Consider the following 18,895-nt stretch of genomic DNA (forward strand, 5'->3'; position numbering starts at 1 on the left):
CCAGACCATTTCAAGAGAATAAGCCACTCACTGATCCTGCTAGCAGAGCAGGTTGGAGGAAAGAAACAAGCAAGTTCATTAAGTGTTACAGATGGCATTCAGAAGGCTTCATGGACTTATAGCTGAAAGAAGCAACAGCCATTTGTTTCAGAGTTAGAGAGAATTCACGGGCAAACAATCAACATACACATGGATAAATGACTTTGGATTTTCATTGCTCAATTTGATGTACCAGATTTTTGACCTCAGGGAAAAAAAAATTTGATGACAGATAAGTAGATTTTTTTTTTCTGGCAAAAATTATGGTTGCATGAATAGATTTAACTACGATTCCATCATAGTCTTTGTTTTCACTGGAAACGATTTTTGAATGAGAGTTAGCAGTAAAGTTAAGTCCCAGAAGACAACATTTTCCAAAAGCAGCTGAAACTAAGTTAAAATGAGTAATCATAAAAGCCTGACAGTGTGTTCCTTTTGGAAAATTTGCAATTTTCAACACAATTGCCTTTATTATTAATTGTATTCTTGGTTATGTTCTGCATCAAAGTCTAAAAGAACTTGGATTTGATACACTTTAAATCCTGTGCCCATATACAAGCAGCATTTCTTAGGCTGACACGGTAGTTTGAATCTCCTTGAGCAGTATGCCAAAGATTGCAGCAAATATCTTGGCTTGGGGAACCTTTGACTAATGGAAATAGTAATCCAGCAAATTCTGAACCTTGTCATAAGAAATGCCATAGCTTTGCATGAGAAGTGACTCAATCGTATCTTTTCCTGGCGTTATAATTTCTCAGGTTCCATGCTGTGTATACAGTTGGTCCCTCATCCCTCAGTATCAAGTCAGGGATTGGTTCCAGGAACCCCACAAATACTAAATCTGCAGATGCTCAAGTCCCTGATATAAACTGGTACAATCTTTACATATAACCTATGCACATCCTCCCATATACTTTATGTATTTTTATAGCATATTCCTTTTAAAAATGTTTTCTTATTTTATTTATTCTTGGCTGTACTGGGTCTTTGTTGCTCTGCATAGGCTTTCTCTAATTGCAGTGAGCGGGGGCTTCTCTTGTTGCAGAGCACGGGCTCTGGGGCACACAGGCTGAGAAGTTGCAGCATGCAGATTCAGTAGCTGTGGCTCACGGGCTTAGTTAACCCAAGACATGTGGAATCTTCCCAGACCATGGATCGAACCTGTGTCTCCTACATTGGCAGGTGGATTCTTAACCCCTGGACCACCAGGGAAGTCCTTTCATATAATTTAAATCATCTTTAGATTACTTATTATACCTAATACAATATAAATGCTGTGTAAATTGTTGCTGGTGCTCAGCTAATTCAAATTATTCTTTGGGGAACTTTATGGTATTTTTAAAAAATTCCAAATACTTTTGATCCACTCTTGGTTGAATCCCTGAATGTTTTGCAACCCAAGGCTACAAAGGGCTGACTATACCATTAACTCTGGAAATATCTTCTTTCCCCATATTGGAAAATTTTTTATTTGCTTGTTTCTGTGTCTTTTCCTCCTATTTGTGACAGAGGGTGAAATGTGAACCAATAATTTTTTTAAAAAAATCACTGTATCTGGACAGATGATGTAGCAAAAAGGTTTCATGATAGAATGGAACTTGCCTTCCATTGTCATTGTGAGCACACAGTTCACTGTGATCTCAGAACGCTGATTCTGAACCTGAAAGAAAGGACACCATATAAAAGAAAGAACGAAGCCACATTTTTGAAACATTGTTCAACCAAACACATTTTGTGTCCTTCTGTGCAAATCTAAATTCTTTCAGTTCATCATTGAAGGATTTGACCAGGTTGCTCAACTGGAAATCTGATTTAGAAAGTAAAATGAGCTCTAAAGAACATTTCTCCTTTGAATGGGGACACCCACAGGCCCTTGTTTCCAATCTCTGTTTGCTATGTTCAGAAACTACATCCCCTTCCCTGCCACAGGAGAGTACTTAACTCTTTTTATTGATGTGAAAGACAGATTCCCCCCATGTTTGGGAACTTGAACCTCCACATAACTCAGTTCCATTAGCTGGAGTCACTTAAATGTTTTAATCCTCTGAAATAAATTGCTGGTATATTTTCATCCTTAAAGAACACATGTAGAAATAATATTTGTATAGCAGGCAGTTAGGGACTATCAAGTAATATGCATACATATTTCCCAACAGCCTAAGGCCTTTTTTAGAACTCTGCAGCTTTTTCTGGTAAAATATATTCAGATGGAATATCGTAGGGTTTTTTTTTTTTTCCTTTTCCCCAATGCAGTTCATGAAATGGCCAGGTGAACACATTACAAACACTTTGTGAGTAAGGGACTGATTTGGAATGCAAATCTGCGGACCTTTGTGCTGTTGTTGTTCAGTAACTAAGTTGTGTCCAATTCTTTGAAACCCTATGGACTGTAGCACGCCAGGCTCCTCTATCCTCCACTGTCTCCTGGAGTTTGCTCAAATTCATGTCCATTGAGTCAGTGATGCCACCCAACCATCTCATCCTCTGTCACCCCTTTCCCCTGCCCTTGATCTTTCCCAGCATCATGGTCTTTTCCAAGAGTTGGCTTTTCGCATCAAGTAGCCAAAGTATTGGAGTTTTAGCATTAGTCCTTCAAATGAATATTCAAGGTTGATTTCATTTAGGATTGACTGGTTTGATCTCCTTGCTATACAGGGACTCTCAAGAGTTTTCTCTAACACCACAATTTGAAAGCATCAGTTCTTTGGCACTCAGCCTTTGTTATGGTCCAATTCTCACATCCGTACGTAACTACTGGAAAAACCATAGCTTTGACTATATGCACCTTTGTTGGCAAAGTGATGTCTCTGCTTTTTAAGACTCTGTCTACATTTGTCATAGCTTTCCTTCCAGGGAGCAAGCGTCTTTTGTTTTTATGGCTGCAGTTAGCGTCCACAGTGATTTTGGAGCCCAAGAAAATAAAATCTGTCACTGCATCTACTTTTTCCCCTTTGCCTTGAAGTGTTGGGGCTGGATGCCATGATCAAGTTTTTTGACTATTGAGTTTCACGCCAGCTTTTTCACTCTCCTTTTCACCTTCATCAAGAGGCTTTTTAGTTCCTCTTCACTTTCTGGCATTAGAGTAGTATCATCCACATATCTGAGGTTATTGATATTTCTACCAGCAATCTTGATTCCAGCTTGTGATTCATCTAGCCCAGCATTTCACATGATGTACTCTGCACAGAAGTTAAATAAGCAGGGTGACAATATATAGCCTTGTCTTACTCCTTTTCCAATTTTGAACCAGTCCATTGTTCAATGTCTGGTTCTAACTGTTGCTTCTTGGCCCACATACAAGTTTCTCAGGAAACAGGTAAGGAGGTCTGGTATTCTCAGCTCTTTAAGAATTCTCCACAGTTTGTTGCGATCCACACAAAGGCTTTAGCATAGTCAAAGAAGCAGGAGTAGATGTTTTTCTGGAACTCCCTTACTTTCTCCATGATCCAACGAATGTTGGCAATTTGATCTCTGGTTCCTCTGTCTTTTCTAAACCCAACTGGTACATATGGAAGTTCCTGGTTCACATACTGCTGATGCCTAGTGTGAAGGATTTTGAGCATAACCTTGCTAGCATGTGAAATGAGTGTGGTTGTATCGTAGTTTAAACATCCTTTGGCATTGCCTTTCTTTGGATTGGAATGAAAACTGACCTTTTCCAGTCCTGTGGGCACTGCTGACTTTTCCAAATTTGCTGACACCTTGAGTGCAGCACTTTGACAGTGTCACCTTTTAGCATTTGAAATACCTCAACTGGAATTCCATCACCTCCACTAGCTTTGCTGGTAGTAATGCTTCCTAAGGCCCACTTGACTTAACACTCCAGAATGTCTGACTCTAGGTGAGTGACCACACCATGGTGGTTATCCCAGTCATTAAGACTTTTTTTGTATAGTTCTTCTGTGTATTCTTATCACCTCTTCTTAATCTCTTCTGCTTCTGTTAAGCTCTTTACCATTTCTGTCCTTTATGGTGCTCATCCTTGCATGAAATGTTGCCTTGATATCTCCAGTTTTCTTGAAGAGATCTCTAGTCTTTCCTAGTCTATTGTTTTTCTCTATTTCTTTGTATTGTTCACTTAAGAAGGCCTTCTTATCTCTCCTTGCTCTTCTCTGGAACTCTGCATTCAGTTGAGTGACTACTCTCCCTTTCTTCCTTGCCTTTCATGTCTTTTGTTTCCTTAGCTATTTGTAAAGCTTCCTCAACCACTCTGCCTTCTTACATTTGTTTTTCTTGGGTGTGGTTTTGGTCACCACCTCCTGTACAATGTTATGAACCTCCATCCACAGTTCTTCAGGCGCTCTGTCTATCAGATCTAATCTTTTTGAATCTACTTGTCACTTCCACTGTATAATCATAAGGGATTTGATTTAGGTCATACCTGGATGGCCTAGTGGCTTTCCTTACTTTCTTCAATTTAAGTCTGAATTTTGTAATAAGGCACTTACGATCTGAGCCACAGTCAGCTCCAGGTCTTGTTTTTGCTGACTGTTAATAGAATTTCTCCATCTTCAGCTGCAAAGAACATAATCTGATTTTGGTATTGACCATCTGCTTATGTTTATGTGTACAATCATCTCTTGTATTGTTGGAAAAGAGCGTTTGCTATGACCAGCGTGTTCTCTTGATAAAACCCTGTTAGCTTTTGCCTGCTTCATTTTGTACTCCAGGGCCAAAGTTGGCTGTTATTCTGGGTATCTCTTGACTTCCTACTTTTGCATTCCATTCCCCTATGATGAAAAGGACATGTCTTTTTTTGGTATTAGTTCTAGAAGATCTTGTAGGTCTTCACAGAACCAGTCAACTTCAGCTTCTTTGGCATCAGTGGTTGGGGTGTAGACTTGGATTACTGTGATGCTGGTGAATGGTTTGCCTTGGAATGAACTGAGGTCATTCTATTGATTTTTTTAGATTGCCCCCAAGTATTGCATTTCGGTCTTAAAACCAAACAAAGCAGGAGGTAATACGCCTGGCGATGGCTTACCCCATGATGTCTGGTGAGACTCCAAAATACTAAATAAGTAGAGAGTATGAAAACCCAGAATATGTTCTTCATGCCCAGAAGGGAACACTGTATTCTGGGGTTTCATACTCTCTGCTTATTCACTATTTTGGAGTCTCATCAGACACCATGGGTGATCCATTGCCGAATGTATTACCTGCAGCTTTGTTTGTATTTAGTTTATATCCTTTGAACTGAACAGTTCAGAATGTCAGCATGAGAACTGACCCAGAGATTCCTTTTTTTAAAAAATTATTTTGGTTTCAAGTCTTGCTAACGAGTATAAAAATATTCCATTCACATTTTATGTTTTTACTAGCCAGATCATGCTTAGTAGCCATCTGAATGGCAAAATGTAGTAGAAATCAATTTCCTTTTGTTTCCATTCTCTTGGGCATAAACAAGTCCCCACTCTAAAGTCGACTAGCAAAGTAGCTTTAAGCCATTATAATAATCCTTTTAGGCATGTGTGTGTGTGTATTTTTTGTTATTTGGTGTTTTCAAGCATGAAAATAAAACCAAAAAATGTTTTCACCAAGTTTTAGGTTAGCGTGAGAATGTTACAAGATTTCTAAGTTTCACAGATTCCCTATCAGAATATTTAAACTCTTTTCAACATTTTGGAACAATGAGGAGTAGATAAAGCATTCCTTCTTGATTAGAGAAAAGTCTCTTACTATCTCTCTTTTTCTTTTTCCTAATTGCAAGATGTTCAGTTTTCCTTTCAAAAGTGCAAAAACCTTAGGGGTTTCCTCACCAATACTAAGAGGAGTCTGAGTCTATTTCTCAAGGAAGCAGGCCCTTTTGTCTATCTCTGTGCCATTTTCAGACAGGAGTTAATTGGCAAATTTATTTTTCTCATCCCCTCAGGCACCACCAAGTCTGAAGATCGTGCTGCTTTGCTAAAGAAATTCAACGAACCTGGGTCCCAGTATTTCATTTTCTTGCTGAGTACAAGAGCTGGAGGCCTGGGCTTGAATCTCCAGGCTGCTGATACTGTGGTCATCTTCGACAGCGACTGGAATCCTCATCAGGTATGCATCTCTCTGCCTTTGGTGCCCTAGCCTCCCTCCTCGAGAAGACTGGGGAGGCTTTCGGTTCCCTCATATGCATTTATGGGGCAGAGCACATTCCTAAATAAGTGGACCATGTCTCCAAAGGGAAAACAGTCTAGCATATTCGTATGGTCTGCTTTCTTATATCCCTTGAAACATAGATATTGAGATGTCTTACACATGCCTTTGGTGTGTCTTTGAAGAGTTCAAGGTTGCAGGACAAAAACTCAAGTTTCCCCTTCATTTTAAGCCCCTCCATCCCCCATCTCCTGGGATTGCCACTGAGCAAAGTATATTTGAAAATGAAAGTGTTAGTTGCTCAGTTGTGTCCAACTCTTTGCGACCCCATGGACTGTAACCCACCAGGCTCCTCTGTCCTTGGAATTCTCCATGCAAGAATACTCGAGTGGGTAGCCATTCCCTTCTCCAGGGAGTCTTCCTGACCCAGGGATCGAACCTGGGTCTGCAATGGCAGGCGGATTCTTTACTGTCTGAGCCACCTGATAAAAATGAGTCCTAGAATAAGCTGTAAATAATGTCCCCAAGGTCAAACAATTTGTATATTGGTTTTTTATTCTGAGTGTTTTATTTTAAATCATCATCGAAAAATATTCTATTCTGTACACCTAAAACATTTTAAATCAACTATATTTCAGTTTTTTAAAATGCATAGAAATATTCTATGAGCAACTACTAAAAAAACAAATAGAATAGGTCCCTTGTGGCAGTTTCGTCTGGGAGGTAGGCAGTATACCTGCCAATAAGATACTCAGGAGAGCAATATTCAGACTTCCCAGGTGGTGCTAGTGGTAAAGAACCTGCCTGTCAGTGCAGGAGACCTAAGACACGCAGGTTCGATCCCTGGGTCGGGAAAATTCCCTGGAGGAGGGCATGGCAACCTACTCAAGTATTCTTGCCTGGAGAAACCCATAGACAGAGGAGCCTGGTGGGCTGCAGTCCATAGAGTTGCAAAGAGTTGGGAATGAATGAAGTGACTTTGCACACTTCAGAGTGTGCAGAGTGATATTTCTGAGGATTAGATTCATATTGGAACAAATGTGGATTCACAGTAGTAAAGAGGAGAACTGCAGCTCTCACATAGGACGGTGAATTCTGCATCAGCTTAACCTGGACTCCTTCCTATGCAGGTCTCATGGACTACAAATATGCAGAATCATACCATCTCACCAGGTTATTGTGAAGAGGGGATGGAAAAGGCTTACAGAAGTTGTTTTTGTCAGGAAGTGGAGTTCAGATGCATTAGAATTACAAGGGAGCTTTTTAAAAACAGCCATGCCTGTTTGTCATTCCCTGCACCTCACCCTTGATTTTATAGGGTCTTCCCACCTGTCTGGACTTCTCTATACACAAGCTTCTGGGAGATTCAGACACAGACCCCCTCACACAGCTGGGGATCCCTGACTTCAAGAACAAAGCAGTGATTCCAAACCTTTGGGTGGCCACCAGCCTTGACCACTGCATGTGCCCACCAGCCATTCTTTCTAGGTGATGACATTAAAGTCGAGTTCCCTTGGAAATTTTCTGACCCAGAAAAGGGTTACAGGTGACCAGTACATAGTATAATAGTCTTTGGGAGATACTCTTATATACCTTGTATATTTTTATATCCCATACTTCTTTCCAAATCACAGGGAGAATTCTTATTCCCAGGAGAAACCCGCAGTTTTCCTCTTGCCGTGGTGATTCAGTGTCTGTTCCACAAACATTTATTGAAGGGCTGTTACGCCACGGGCACTGAGCGAGGCTCAGTATCTAGGGAAGGATGTGCGATTCCCCTCCTCCCAGGATGCTTAGTCTGCCTGGATGTTTACATCACCCTCGTCACTGCTGCCTAAATCTTCAGTGAGATACTGTAACCTGGGTATAGGTGGATGGAGAGTTCACTAGATTTTATCTTCCAGGATAAACACTTCTGTGGCATCTCAGCTGTTCACCCTCATTGGCACAGTGTTTATGCTAAGAATCCAAGGAAATCTAGTTTCCAGAAATGCTAGTATACCATGAGAAAGGATGCTGGGACATCCATGTGTTTCTGTCTCTCTCTGTCACACACACACTCACATATACACACTTTTATGAACAGTAGCTAAAAATGGAACCCCAGAATAAAAGTAAGTTACATGCATACCTAACAGTTCACAGTGCATGTGAATTGAAACTTGGGCAACAAAACACAGACCCCCCCATTTCCTCTGGTCTAATTTATCCCAAATTCCTCACTCTGGGCCATATGTTTCTGCAGATATTTCTATATCTGCCATAGGCAGATTCACTTCCACCTGATGTGGTTAACTAGACTGACTAGATTTTTTTTTTTCCATGCCTGTCATTTAAACATGGCCATTAATTTGGGCAGACTTTTATTTTTTTAATTTTCAGAGTTCAGTGATCTTAGAGTGATACAGATGAACACTAATTTTTCATTTAAAAGGTAGGAGAACTAACTTTTACTAAACAACAACTCCCTCAGATACTAGGAGGCACTTTGCATACCTCATTTCAGGTAATCCTTGGAGCATTTTATATGTAAAGAAACCCAGGAAGCATAGCCAGGATTCACACCCATGTCTGTCTAAGTTAGGGTTTCAATCCTGGCTTTGGGCTCTTTCAGCCTTGTACACTTGAATAAATGTTACCTCCCCCTCCAAATAAAAGTTGTAGAGTTCTTTTTCCATCTTGACTTCAGCATGTATTGAAGAAACACTTTTTTCCTGTAATTATTCTTTATTGTATTGAATCAAAATTAAGGCACATTGGTGAAAGGGGGTTTATTTGACATAGGTTGAAGATTCTGGCCTTAAAGTTGCTAATTGGAGGCCATTGCTGAAGCCAAAGATAGAATATATGAATGTGAAATTAGCACTAAAACCTTTTGGGGTCACCAGGACTCTTATTTTCCTAACTTCTATGAGAAACACGGGTATTTACTTTATTTTATTCACTTTAACCCGTGGAGCAGGAGCTGTGTTGTCATTACAGAGAGGTCAACAGCACAGGTACTTTGGAGGTCCTTTCTTCAGGCTGTGTTCTTGTCTTCAGATATCATCACACCTAAATCAGTGTGATGGGGTTCCAGATCTCTAAGACCTCAGAAATCCATTCAGTGAATGCAATACTTATCTCTTTGTCATAACATTGATATTTCCCCCCATTTTTGAAATAGAGGCCCACAGGCTTAGCTTGCATAAACTTCTTCAGCCTAGAAATAGTCATTTTTGCTCTTTTGCAAACAGGTCATGTTAAACATACCAAAAAACACCACCACCACCAACAACAACCACCAAGACCTAATGGCAACAAACTCCCAAGGGTTCAAGAACTTGTTCCCCTGTTTGTAGGTGGCCCATGCTCTCCACTTCCTCACCTGTGTCCTAATCTGCTGCCAGCTGGACCTTAGTATTTTATGTTTGATCAGCATCTTCTAGGACAGGCTTAAACTATAACCCAGGGGTAAGTCTGACTGGCCATCTGAGCCTGGACCACAATACAAGCAAAGAATGATTCTCACATTTTTACATATAAAATGTGCAATTGAAAAAGAAAAATGAATATCAGCCTTCAGTAGGAACAGTTGCTCAATGTTTGCTCTTGACCCAGGGAGCCTGGAATATTTACCACTGGGCCCATTCTGGAATCAGTATTCGACCCCTCTTCTAGGAAATAATCGAGGTGGATGGCACAGAACTTGCCCAATTGGCTGCTGCTCGGCCATCCTGGTGAAGATGTGTGGAGAGAGAGGACTGAACTCAGGGCTTGAAAATGAAGTGTAGGGTTTCCTCCCTAGTGACTGTATACATTTGGCTTTTAATAATCTACCCCACTTTCTCCTCTTTGGAAAATAATCTAATTTGGATGAGTCCCAGCTGTCTTCATAGTTTAGCTCTCCCATTCAGATATCTTCTGAGAAAACACTTTTGCCCAATTAGTCATTTAATTGTAAAGGCCCAGCAAAGACAGGTCTCCTGGGCAGGCTTTGGCCTGTTGTGCCTTAGTGCCGCATGAGTGACCAGGAAACTCATCTTGTCAAGATGATGGCCTTATAGCTATGGAGTATCAGCTCTGTGCAAAAAAATTTTTAAAGGTGCCAGGGATGCAGGATACAGGGGACAGACCTTTGCCCTAAAAATGTACATGGGTTTAATGGAGGACACATGGAAACAACTAATTAACATTGCCCCAGAAGCCATTACCTGGACTGAAATAAAAGTGACATGCCAACAAGTTTTTATCATGTGGCCTTAAAATTAGGTAACTCTGCCTCATAGCTTTATGAAGGTTTTTATTGAAAGATTTCATTAAAACCTTATTTTTTTATTAAAAGAGTAATATATATTCAAAGCAGAAAAAAAAATTGCCAAACGACACAAAAGTAAAATGAAGAAAATGTAACAACACCTATAATCTTATCTGTAGATATAAATATTATTGACTTAGTATTTGTCCTTTCTCCCTTTTCTTAGTATAGATAAATATATGCACATAGAGCATAACGTACATACTCATATATAACTTGCAGTTTTCACATATTATAGCTTTGTGTCATTAAGTTTTCTGCAGTATAATTTTAATGTACTATCTCGGCACATATGTTAGAAGACTGTAATTTATTTCATCAGTCTGTTACTGTTGAATGTTTACTTAATTCTGCTTTTTAAAAAAAATTATAAATAATATATAATGCTGAAAGGTGCATCCTTATTGTAAATCTTTGTGCATATGCATGATTATTCCCTTAGGACGCATTTTCAGAAGTGGAATTTCTGAGTTAAGGACCACAATCAATTTGAACACTTTCGATACACAGTGCCAAATTTCTATCCCCCAAATGTTGACTTGTTTACCACTCTGCTAGCTTCCCTTTCATTCCTCCAAACTAAAGGTTGAGTCTTTGATGGTTTGAATTAGATCCCAGAAAATTTGCTACATGGACAATCATTATATGAACAATGTGTGTATATATGTATAATGTATGTGCGTATAATTCAGCAGTATCTTAATCATCATCTTTAACACCTTCGTTTAACCCTGCAACCAGCTCCCCTGGTGGCTCAGATGGTAAAGAATCTGCCTACAATGAGGGAAACCTGGGTTCGATTCCTGGGTTGGGAAGATCCCCTGGAGAAGGGAATGGCAACCCACACCAGTAGTATTGCCAGGAGAATTCCATGGACAGAGGAGCCTGGAGGCCACTGTCCATTGGGTTGCAAAGAGTCAGACAGGGCTGAGCCACCAACACTTTGATTTTCACTTTAACCCTGCAACTTAGGGTTAGTTGTAGTTAATATCCAAGTCATACTTGTGACATCAAATTTATTTTTATTTTACTTTTTTAGTTAGGGACAAATCTGGTGAACCTAGGGACACATTAAAAACAAACAACAAAAAAACCATCTTGTGACCTGGATTTCAAAACCTGAGATGTATTTCAGTTGGCTTGGGTAATTTGAACTCAGGTTCCCATCTAGCAATGACCTTGAGTTTTTCGAAGGAAGGTGTCTTGTATATTTTACAAATGTAAGCAGAATCTTGCATTAGTAAAGGTGGATTAAGTAACGCTTCCCTGGTTCCCTCTTGGGTGGGCGATGCGGCCGCTCACCCAGACGCACTGGCCCTCAAGCATGCGGTTCTCCCAACAGGACCTGCAGGCGCAGGACCGCGCTCACCGCATTGGCCAGCAAAACGAGGTCCGCGTGCTGAGGCTCTGCACCGTCAACAGCGTGGAGGAGAAGATCCTCGCCGCCGCCAAGTACAAGCTGAATGTGGATCAGAAGGTGATCCAGGCGGGCATGTTTGATCAGAAGTCTTCCAGCCACGAGCGGAGGGCCTTCCTGCAGGCCATACTGGAGCACGAAGAGGAAAATGAGGTACGGCAGAAAGCCGAGTGTGGGAAGTCAGTGACCTTGAGTCTCGCGAGGGTTAACAAGGACCTCTTTGTTCTTTAAAGCATTCCCTGGGCTGGCATTAATTAAAATGAATAAATTAGCTACTATCTTACCCCGATAAATTTCACAGAAAGCCTGTGAAACTTATCCAGGCGAGTGTCTTAAAAGGCTTGGTTAGCGGGTGCTTCCCTGGTTTCCGCCAGAGAGGTGCAACCCACACGCTCGATTGTACTGTGAGTGCTGTCCTCTGTAGGGAAGATGCAGAACTGCAGAAAGGCCTCTTGAAAGAAGCTGCTAGATGAGACTCGACAAAACGGAAGGGTTCCTCCTTGCCTTTTCTCTCTCCATCCTTCAGAGCCCTTTTTCTATCTTGCTTTTTGATCAGGGATCACAGAACTTCAGTATATTTGTAGCAGAAGCCCTTGCAGCTGTCTTTAGCTCTTTGAGTCACACTTCTACTGGAAAAAGAATGACCTTAACCTCCACTCCAAATTCTCCTGTTAAGAGCTGACCAAAGACTGAGAAAATTACTGACAAAAAGAAATCTCTTTTTATTTGCCAACATTGTTCCAAGAATGCATCGATTTTGTTTCTCTCAGGGAATCTTTGGGTAGCTGTGTTTTTTAAGATTGCTAGTCTTAGTCATTTGTTTCTAAATTTTCATTCCCAAATGGTTTGAAAAAGTTAAGAGATATAGTACTTATGTAATCTAGAAGACTATACAAAATACCAGCATCAGTCCTTATCATAAGATTGACTTGGGATGGACAGATTTGGTTTGGTGTGCCCAGGTTTATAAATGGAAAAATGGATTGGTCTTACATATTCATGTGGAATACTATTTTCATTGCATATATTAGATATACAGTTAACCTTTAAACAACACAGTTTGAACTGTGTGGGTCCACTTTTATGCCGATGTTTTTCCATACTAAATACTACAGCACTACATGGGTCTGTAGTTGGTTGAATCGGGGGATGCAGAGGAATCATGGATCCGAAGGGCTCCCTATAAAATATACATGGACTAACCACAGTTGTCCAAGGTCAACTGTAGTTTGATTTTGCCTTAAGTATAATGTTTTTTAAATCTTCTATAAATTATAAGCCAGATTCTTTGAAAAATCTCATTTACTTTTTTGTTTCTGAAATAAGTTGAATGTGAAGTAGTTCTTGATATTTAAAAGAATCCTGAAATGAATCTTTTTGCAAATTGAAGAGCACTTTTCTATTATGCCTCTTCACTTGTCAGTCTTACATATTTGATTAGTTATCTGTTAGACTAAAATAATGAAAATGCATATGTACGTACATTCACACATATTTTTAAAATTTTGATCTTAAGTAATTTGCTACATTTGATTCTAGGAATTGAATGTTTGATACAAATTTGATTCTCAAAATTGAATATTTGATGCAGATTTAGAATCAGGTTGTCAGGTGATTTTTTGTTGTTTACACATTTGGAAATATAAAAAATAGAATAATAGGCAGAGTTGATATTCAGCTAGGAGTCTCCATGACATTTTTGCTTGTTTTGTTTTATGTAGGCCTTGTGGAAATAACCCTGACCTGCGTTAGCTGGAATCTAGTGTTGCCTGTAGCTTTGCAACCTTCTGAGACCTTAGGGAGATGTTGACTTCTCCTAGTCCTCAGGGCCCTTGCAGGACATTTGGTCCTGTCCAAAACATCCGTTAAGACATTTGATCTATAAGACATATGGTCCACACCAAAAGCTCTTTGATATTTGTCCAAAACCACTTGGCAGGGACCAAATATGCTCATGGATGTTGTGGACAGGACCAAAGTTCAAGAACCTTTTGGTTCTTATGGACATTTTGGACAGGACCAAAGGTCTGCTCACCCTGAGGGCCACCAGGTGGAGCCTTCAGCAGAATCTGATGCCAGTTGCATCTAACTGAGCGGACTTGCTGGGGCTCCACACCCCTTCCAGGCTGTCTATGTGTCGGACAAATGTTACCACTTTCTGGATAGCATGTGTCCTGATGTGAAGATGTTTGTGGACTCTGATTGCCTGCAGTCAGGGTCTCTGATCCTGAGTATCCACAGCAGCTATCACTGTGGTTGATGGATCATGGAGCACTAGGGCATAAGGAACCCAGGCAGATGTATTGTCCACTTGCCTGCCAGTTTGTTCTCTGTGAAGACCAGGCTTCTTGCCAGTTTACAAGAGCATCTTTTCATCTTGGGCTTGGGAGAAGTCCAACCTGACACTATACAGGCTATGAAGGGATAACATGATCCTAGGAATAGGGTGGACAAAACCAGACATCTTTTCACCAGAGGATATACTAACCCAATTCTTTGTGTCTTAAAGTCTCAGCCCACTCCAACTAGTCTATTTCTTTGTCGGATGAAATATAATAATGTATTTAGACAAATTGCCTTCCATCAAGAGATGAACTAGCATAGGTTTTTCACAAGTAATTTTATCTTGAGTCATCAGTTTTTGTTACTGACTTGCATTCATTTCTGACACAGTGCACCAGACATTATCTTGGGAATAGACAGAGGCGTCTCCTTTAGGCTGCTAGGACACCCATACTCTTTCTAGAACGAGTTGCCCCATTTTGAATGTATCAATATGACTTGGGAAATTGGATGTTTGAAGTTCTGGGTTTCCCTTTCTTCCCTCTGCTAACACTGAAATTCCCCATTTGATTTTTAACAAGTTCACTTAGCATATGATAAAAAGCATTTTAGACTATAAGTTTTGTAGTATGAACCCAACTTCTGGAATCTTTTAAGTGTGAAAATTATAGAATAACATTTCTAAAAAATTTGAGAACTGTTGGTTTCTGAGGAATTTTCAGATATGTAATGTCCCTTGGTCTAACACATTATAAAATGAAAACGTGAGGCCTTGGGTAATTGCTTTCTCTACCTCATTTAAATTATTTTAAATTAAGTTATATTAAATTATTTTTATTAAGAAGAGTTTTGTGGGATGTTTGTTATTGATACCTTTTGAGTTGTCACAATTGCAGCTGTAACAGTAGCATAATAGTGCCCACTGAAATACATTGATTAAACATATTTTAAAGGCTGTGTGTTTGACACATATGTCCATGTGATTTTTGTGGTCTTGCTTTGTGTCTTATCACTAAGTTTCACATACTCGTGTTCTTCATAAAGCTTTGAAGATAAGCATTTATATTGGGCATAAGGTTAATGGAATTAAAGGAATTAATGCTAGACCCATTCTTATGGGGATTTCCTTATTTAAATCCTACATCTACTCTATGGAGTAAATGTCATGCCCATTTTACAGATGAAGTCATTGAGGCAGGGAGACAGTACGTAACCTGTTTTAAAAATAAGGGAATCAAGAGACTTCCCTGGTGGGCCAGTGGTTAAAACTCCGTACTCCAAGTGCAGGGAGCATGGGTTTGATCCTTGGTCAGGGAACTAAGATCCCACATCCTGCATTGTATGGCCAAAAAAATAAAATTAAATTAAGGGAATCAAGATACATCCCCTCCCACCCTCAGAAGAACTGGTATTTCTTAGCGTTTACTATGTTTCCTGGCCAAACAGTTTTTGCTCTGGAAAGATGCTTTGCATTGCTTGCAAAATACTTATGGCAAGTGCTATACTCAGTGACCCTTCTGTTTTCTTTCTGGCTTGAAATGGGGTCCCATTGGGCTGGAGAACCACCTCTGGAGATTCACCTTAGTCACTGGTACCTCACCCAAGTTGTCCAGCCTCTCTCCTGAAACCTGTTAACTCATTTTGTTCTGTTCTGTTCTTAATCCCAGGAAGAAGATGAAGTGCCCGACGATGAGACTCTGAACCAAATGATTGCTCGACGAGAGGAGGAATTTGATCTTTTTATGGTAATGTTACAGAAAAGCATGGAAACAAATGCCTCATTCCCTCCCCCGCCCCTTTTCTGTTAAACACACGATGTCTGGGGCCTGTGTGCCCTGGCCAAATTTCATTTGTAAAGCCTGAGCCTTTTCCTTCAGTCCAGAGACTGCAAACTAGCTGGATTTAGCCTGCAGACATATTTTGTTTGGCCCATGCTGTGTTTTTTAAAAATTTCAAGTCTGTTGCCAACACAAAAAGAATCCTGATTTTTGGCTTCTCTTGAAAAATGAGCATGGGCCGTAAGACCAGGCCCACATCTGATGGAAGCGTTTGGCTAGGGCTGAGTAGCAGCTGAACCCTCAGGACAGGCCATGTGGTCCCCAGCTTAGCACAGACACACCCCTGCTTCCAGCTTATTTCTAATGCTGGAAGGCATCCTTCAGGGAACCTGCCCTGCTCCTCCAGGCAGAGTTCACAGCTATTCCCTAGCTGTCTCCTTAGGGCTCCAAACAAATATGTTCCCTGGAGGGGGGCGGGGGAATGGTAGGAGGACAGCAACTGAAGACCTCCTCCCTTTTCTTGTTGTTGAAGAGAGCCTCCCTAAGCGACCTTCTAGGTATGCATCAAGGTGTGCGTGCTAAATTGTTTCAGTCGTGTCCAACTCTTTGTGACCCTATGGACCGTAGCCCACCAGGCTCCTCTGTCCATGGATTCTCCAGGCAAGAATACTGGAGTGGGTTGCCATGCCCTCCTCCAGGGCATCTTCCTGACCCCAGGATCAAACCCATGTCTCTTATCTCCTGCATTGGCAGGCAGGTTCTTTACCAGTAGTACCACCTGGGAAGCAGCCTTCTAGGTCTGCATCAAGGTATAGCCTTCCCTTAAAGATCTAAATTGGTTGCCTTTCACTGGTATAACAAAGAACCTTGACATATGAAAATTTAATATCTGTGATGTTTCAACATTGACTTTCCAGGATACATAATCATCTGTAATCTTGCCAAAACCTGAATTTGATGTATGTCTCTGGCCTGCCACAAGGTCAGTACGGAAGGGAGCAAGTCTCTTGGCTAGTGAGTGAGACCCTCAGAAGTCATATTTGATTGTGTTCTTAAGGCATTAACTATAGCTATCTTATTTACCTCTATATCCCCAGCGCTCAGACCAGTTACTGGCACATAATAGATGCTTGATAAATACTTGCAAACTTTCAGGCCTCATGAGGATGTCAGCATAGGTCAGGATCTAAAAAGCTGCAAGGCTCTGCTCAATGTGTTTAATCTTTTGATCTTTCTAACATTTAGCTTGTATGTGGAGTGAGTGAATAAATGCTGCAGAACCCCCAATCAGAGCTCCCAAATTTGAAGCCCCCAGGTCTCAGACAGATGACCTGCATGGGGGAAGCAAGTGGACAGGGGTGAGTGGACAGGTGGTGAAGGGTGAACAAAGGGAGTCGCTTTGTCTCAGGAAGACAGAGCTGAGAGTCCCGTGTAGTCAGAAATTTCCAGCTTTTCAAGATAAACTAAAAAGTGAGGTTTTTGTATTCACTCTCTGGATTTCAAGATGTTTACAACTAAATTCGATTTTTTTATTATAATTTAACACTTCAAGCCAAGTAAAATATGACCCTGGGCCAAATATGACCCACAGGGTTTGCAATTTCCACCTCTTCAGCCTAGACAGTCTGAGGAGAGAGTCCCAGCTGTGTGAAAGCGTACGTTATTTTTGTGACTTTCGTCTTGGGAACAAGGATTGTGCTCACACGCAATGATTCAAGATAAAGGACAGTTAATTCTTTCTCAGGAAACTTTTAGGTAGTCACAGGACTAGCTCCTACCCTGGCATACTCACTCTCTCCCTGCCCTTTAAAATGAACGATCCTACCCATAGTAAGGCCATTTTGAAGAAAAATGACAGAAAGAAGCCTTTACCAGCATGGTCAACACAGGGTATTCATAAGACCTAAATTTCTTAACTCAGACTGCTGATCACCACCTTTATAGATTATTCTCTGTTTGGGGAGATTAGAGATACACATAGGAAATAGACTAATCTTTTCTCTCCTTGAGGAGCTTATTAAAATGTACACCAAAGCAAGAGGCCCTCAGCTTCCTTGGCTGATCACTGATTGGCAATAATTCAGCACCGCTATAGCCTCAGACACTCTTGAGGCCCTTGGAAAGGATAAGCTACCTGCCATTATTCAAATCAGATTAGGCCCAGAGATGGAGGTTTCCATCAGCAGCCGGGAAATAAGGGAAAAGGAGTACTTCTCTTTTCTGCCTTTCTGGCTGGGTATTTGTAGAAATTGAAAGCCTCGGAAAAAAGAAAAAAAAATTGGATGTCTGGCCAAGGCACGGCCTTCTTTTAACTGCGAACAGGTGTCGCTGGCTATGGAAGGCTTTTCTGTAGGCATTTTCATTTTGTGAACATTGTGCTGGTTTCTTAAAGGTTGACTTCTCATTTTTGGATAATACAGATTTTTGCTTTGGTTTGCTTTGCTTTGGTTTGCCTTGTGTTGGTTTTTTAGTCTTTTAATCAGCCTGCTGCCTTTGGCCAACTCACTATTCATTAGCACCTCCACCAGGGGGCAGGAAATCAAATTGAATCTTTGCCAGTTCAGATAAAAAACTAGTGAGAAACAAGAATGGAATGTGAGCTAGATTTGGAATTCAAATATTTAAACTCTTAATCCACTTTTTTCTCTTTTAAGTTAGCTCTGCCAGGCTCCTCTGTCCGTGGGGATTCTCCAGGCAAGAATACTGGAGTGGGTTGCTATGCCCTCCTCCAGGGGATCTTCCCAACTCAGGGATCAAACCCAAGTCTCCTTCATTGCAGGCAGCTTCTTTACTGTCTGAGCCACCAGTGAAGCCTATATAAAAGTAATATAGACATATTATTTGATTCTTGTATCCTAGGCACTGTAGTTAAATAACACACATTGTGCAGATAATCTTTTTAAAATAAAACCTTTCTTTTGAACATTTTTTCTTGTTTTCGCCTTCCAAAAATGTGACTTCAATAAGTTATCTCTTATACTGATTACCTATGAATTTTACCTAAAA

The 18,895-nt window shown here is 40.6% G+C and overlaps 1 protein-coding gene across 4 annotated transcripts in view; it reads left to right on the plus strand.

Moving 5' to 3' along the window:
- Positions 1-18,895, plus strand: part of SMARCA2 (SWI/SNF related, matrix associated, actin dependent regulator of chromatin, subfamily a, member 2) — a 175,279-nt gene that overhangs the window by 90,701 nt on the left and 65,683 nt on the right. For all 4 annotated transcript variants that reach the window (XM_043487359.1, XM_043487360.1, XM_043487361.1 and 1 more), the window contains exons 24-26: positions 5,912-6,075; positions 11,754-11,981; positions 15,779-15,856. In XM_043487359.1, the coding sequence (XP_043343294.1) occupies positions 5,912-6,075; positions 11,754-11,981; positions 15,779-15,856 (470 nt within the window). The remainder of the gene's footprint in view (positions 1-5,911; positions 6,076-11,753; positions 11,982-15,778; positions 15,857-18,895) is intronic.

The sequence above is a fragment of the Cervus canadensis genome, chromosome 14, assembly GCF_019320065.1.
Source record: "Cervus canadensis isolate Bull #8, Minnesota chromosome 14, ASM1932006v1, whole genome shotgun sequence".
NCBI lineage: Eukaryota > Metazoa > Chordata > Mammalia > Artiodactyla > Cervidae > Cervus > Cervus canadensis.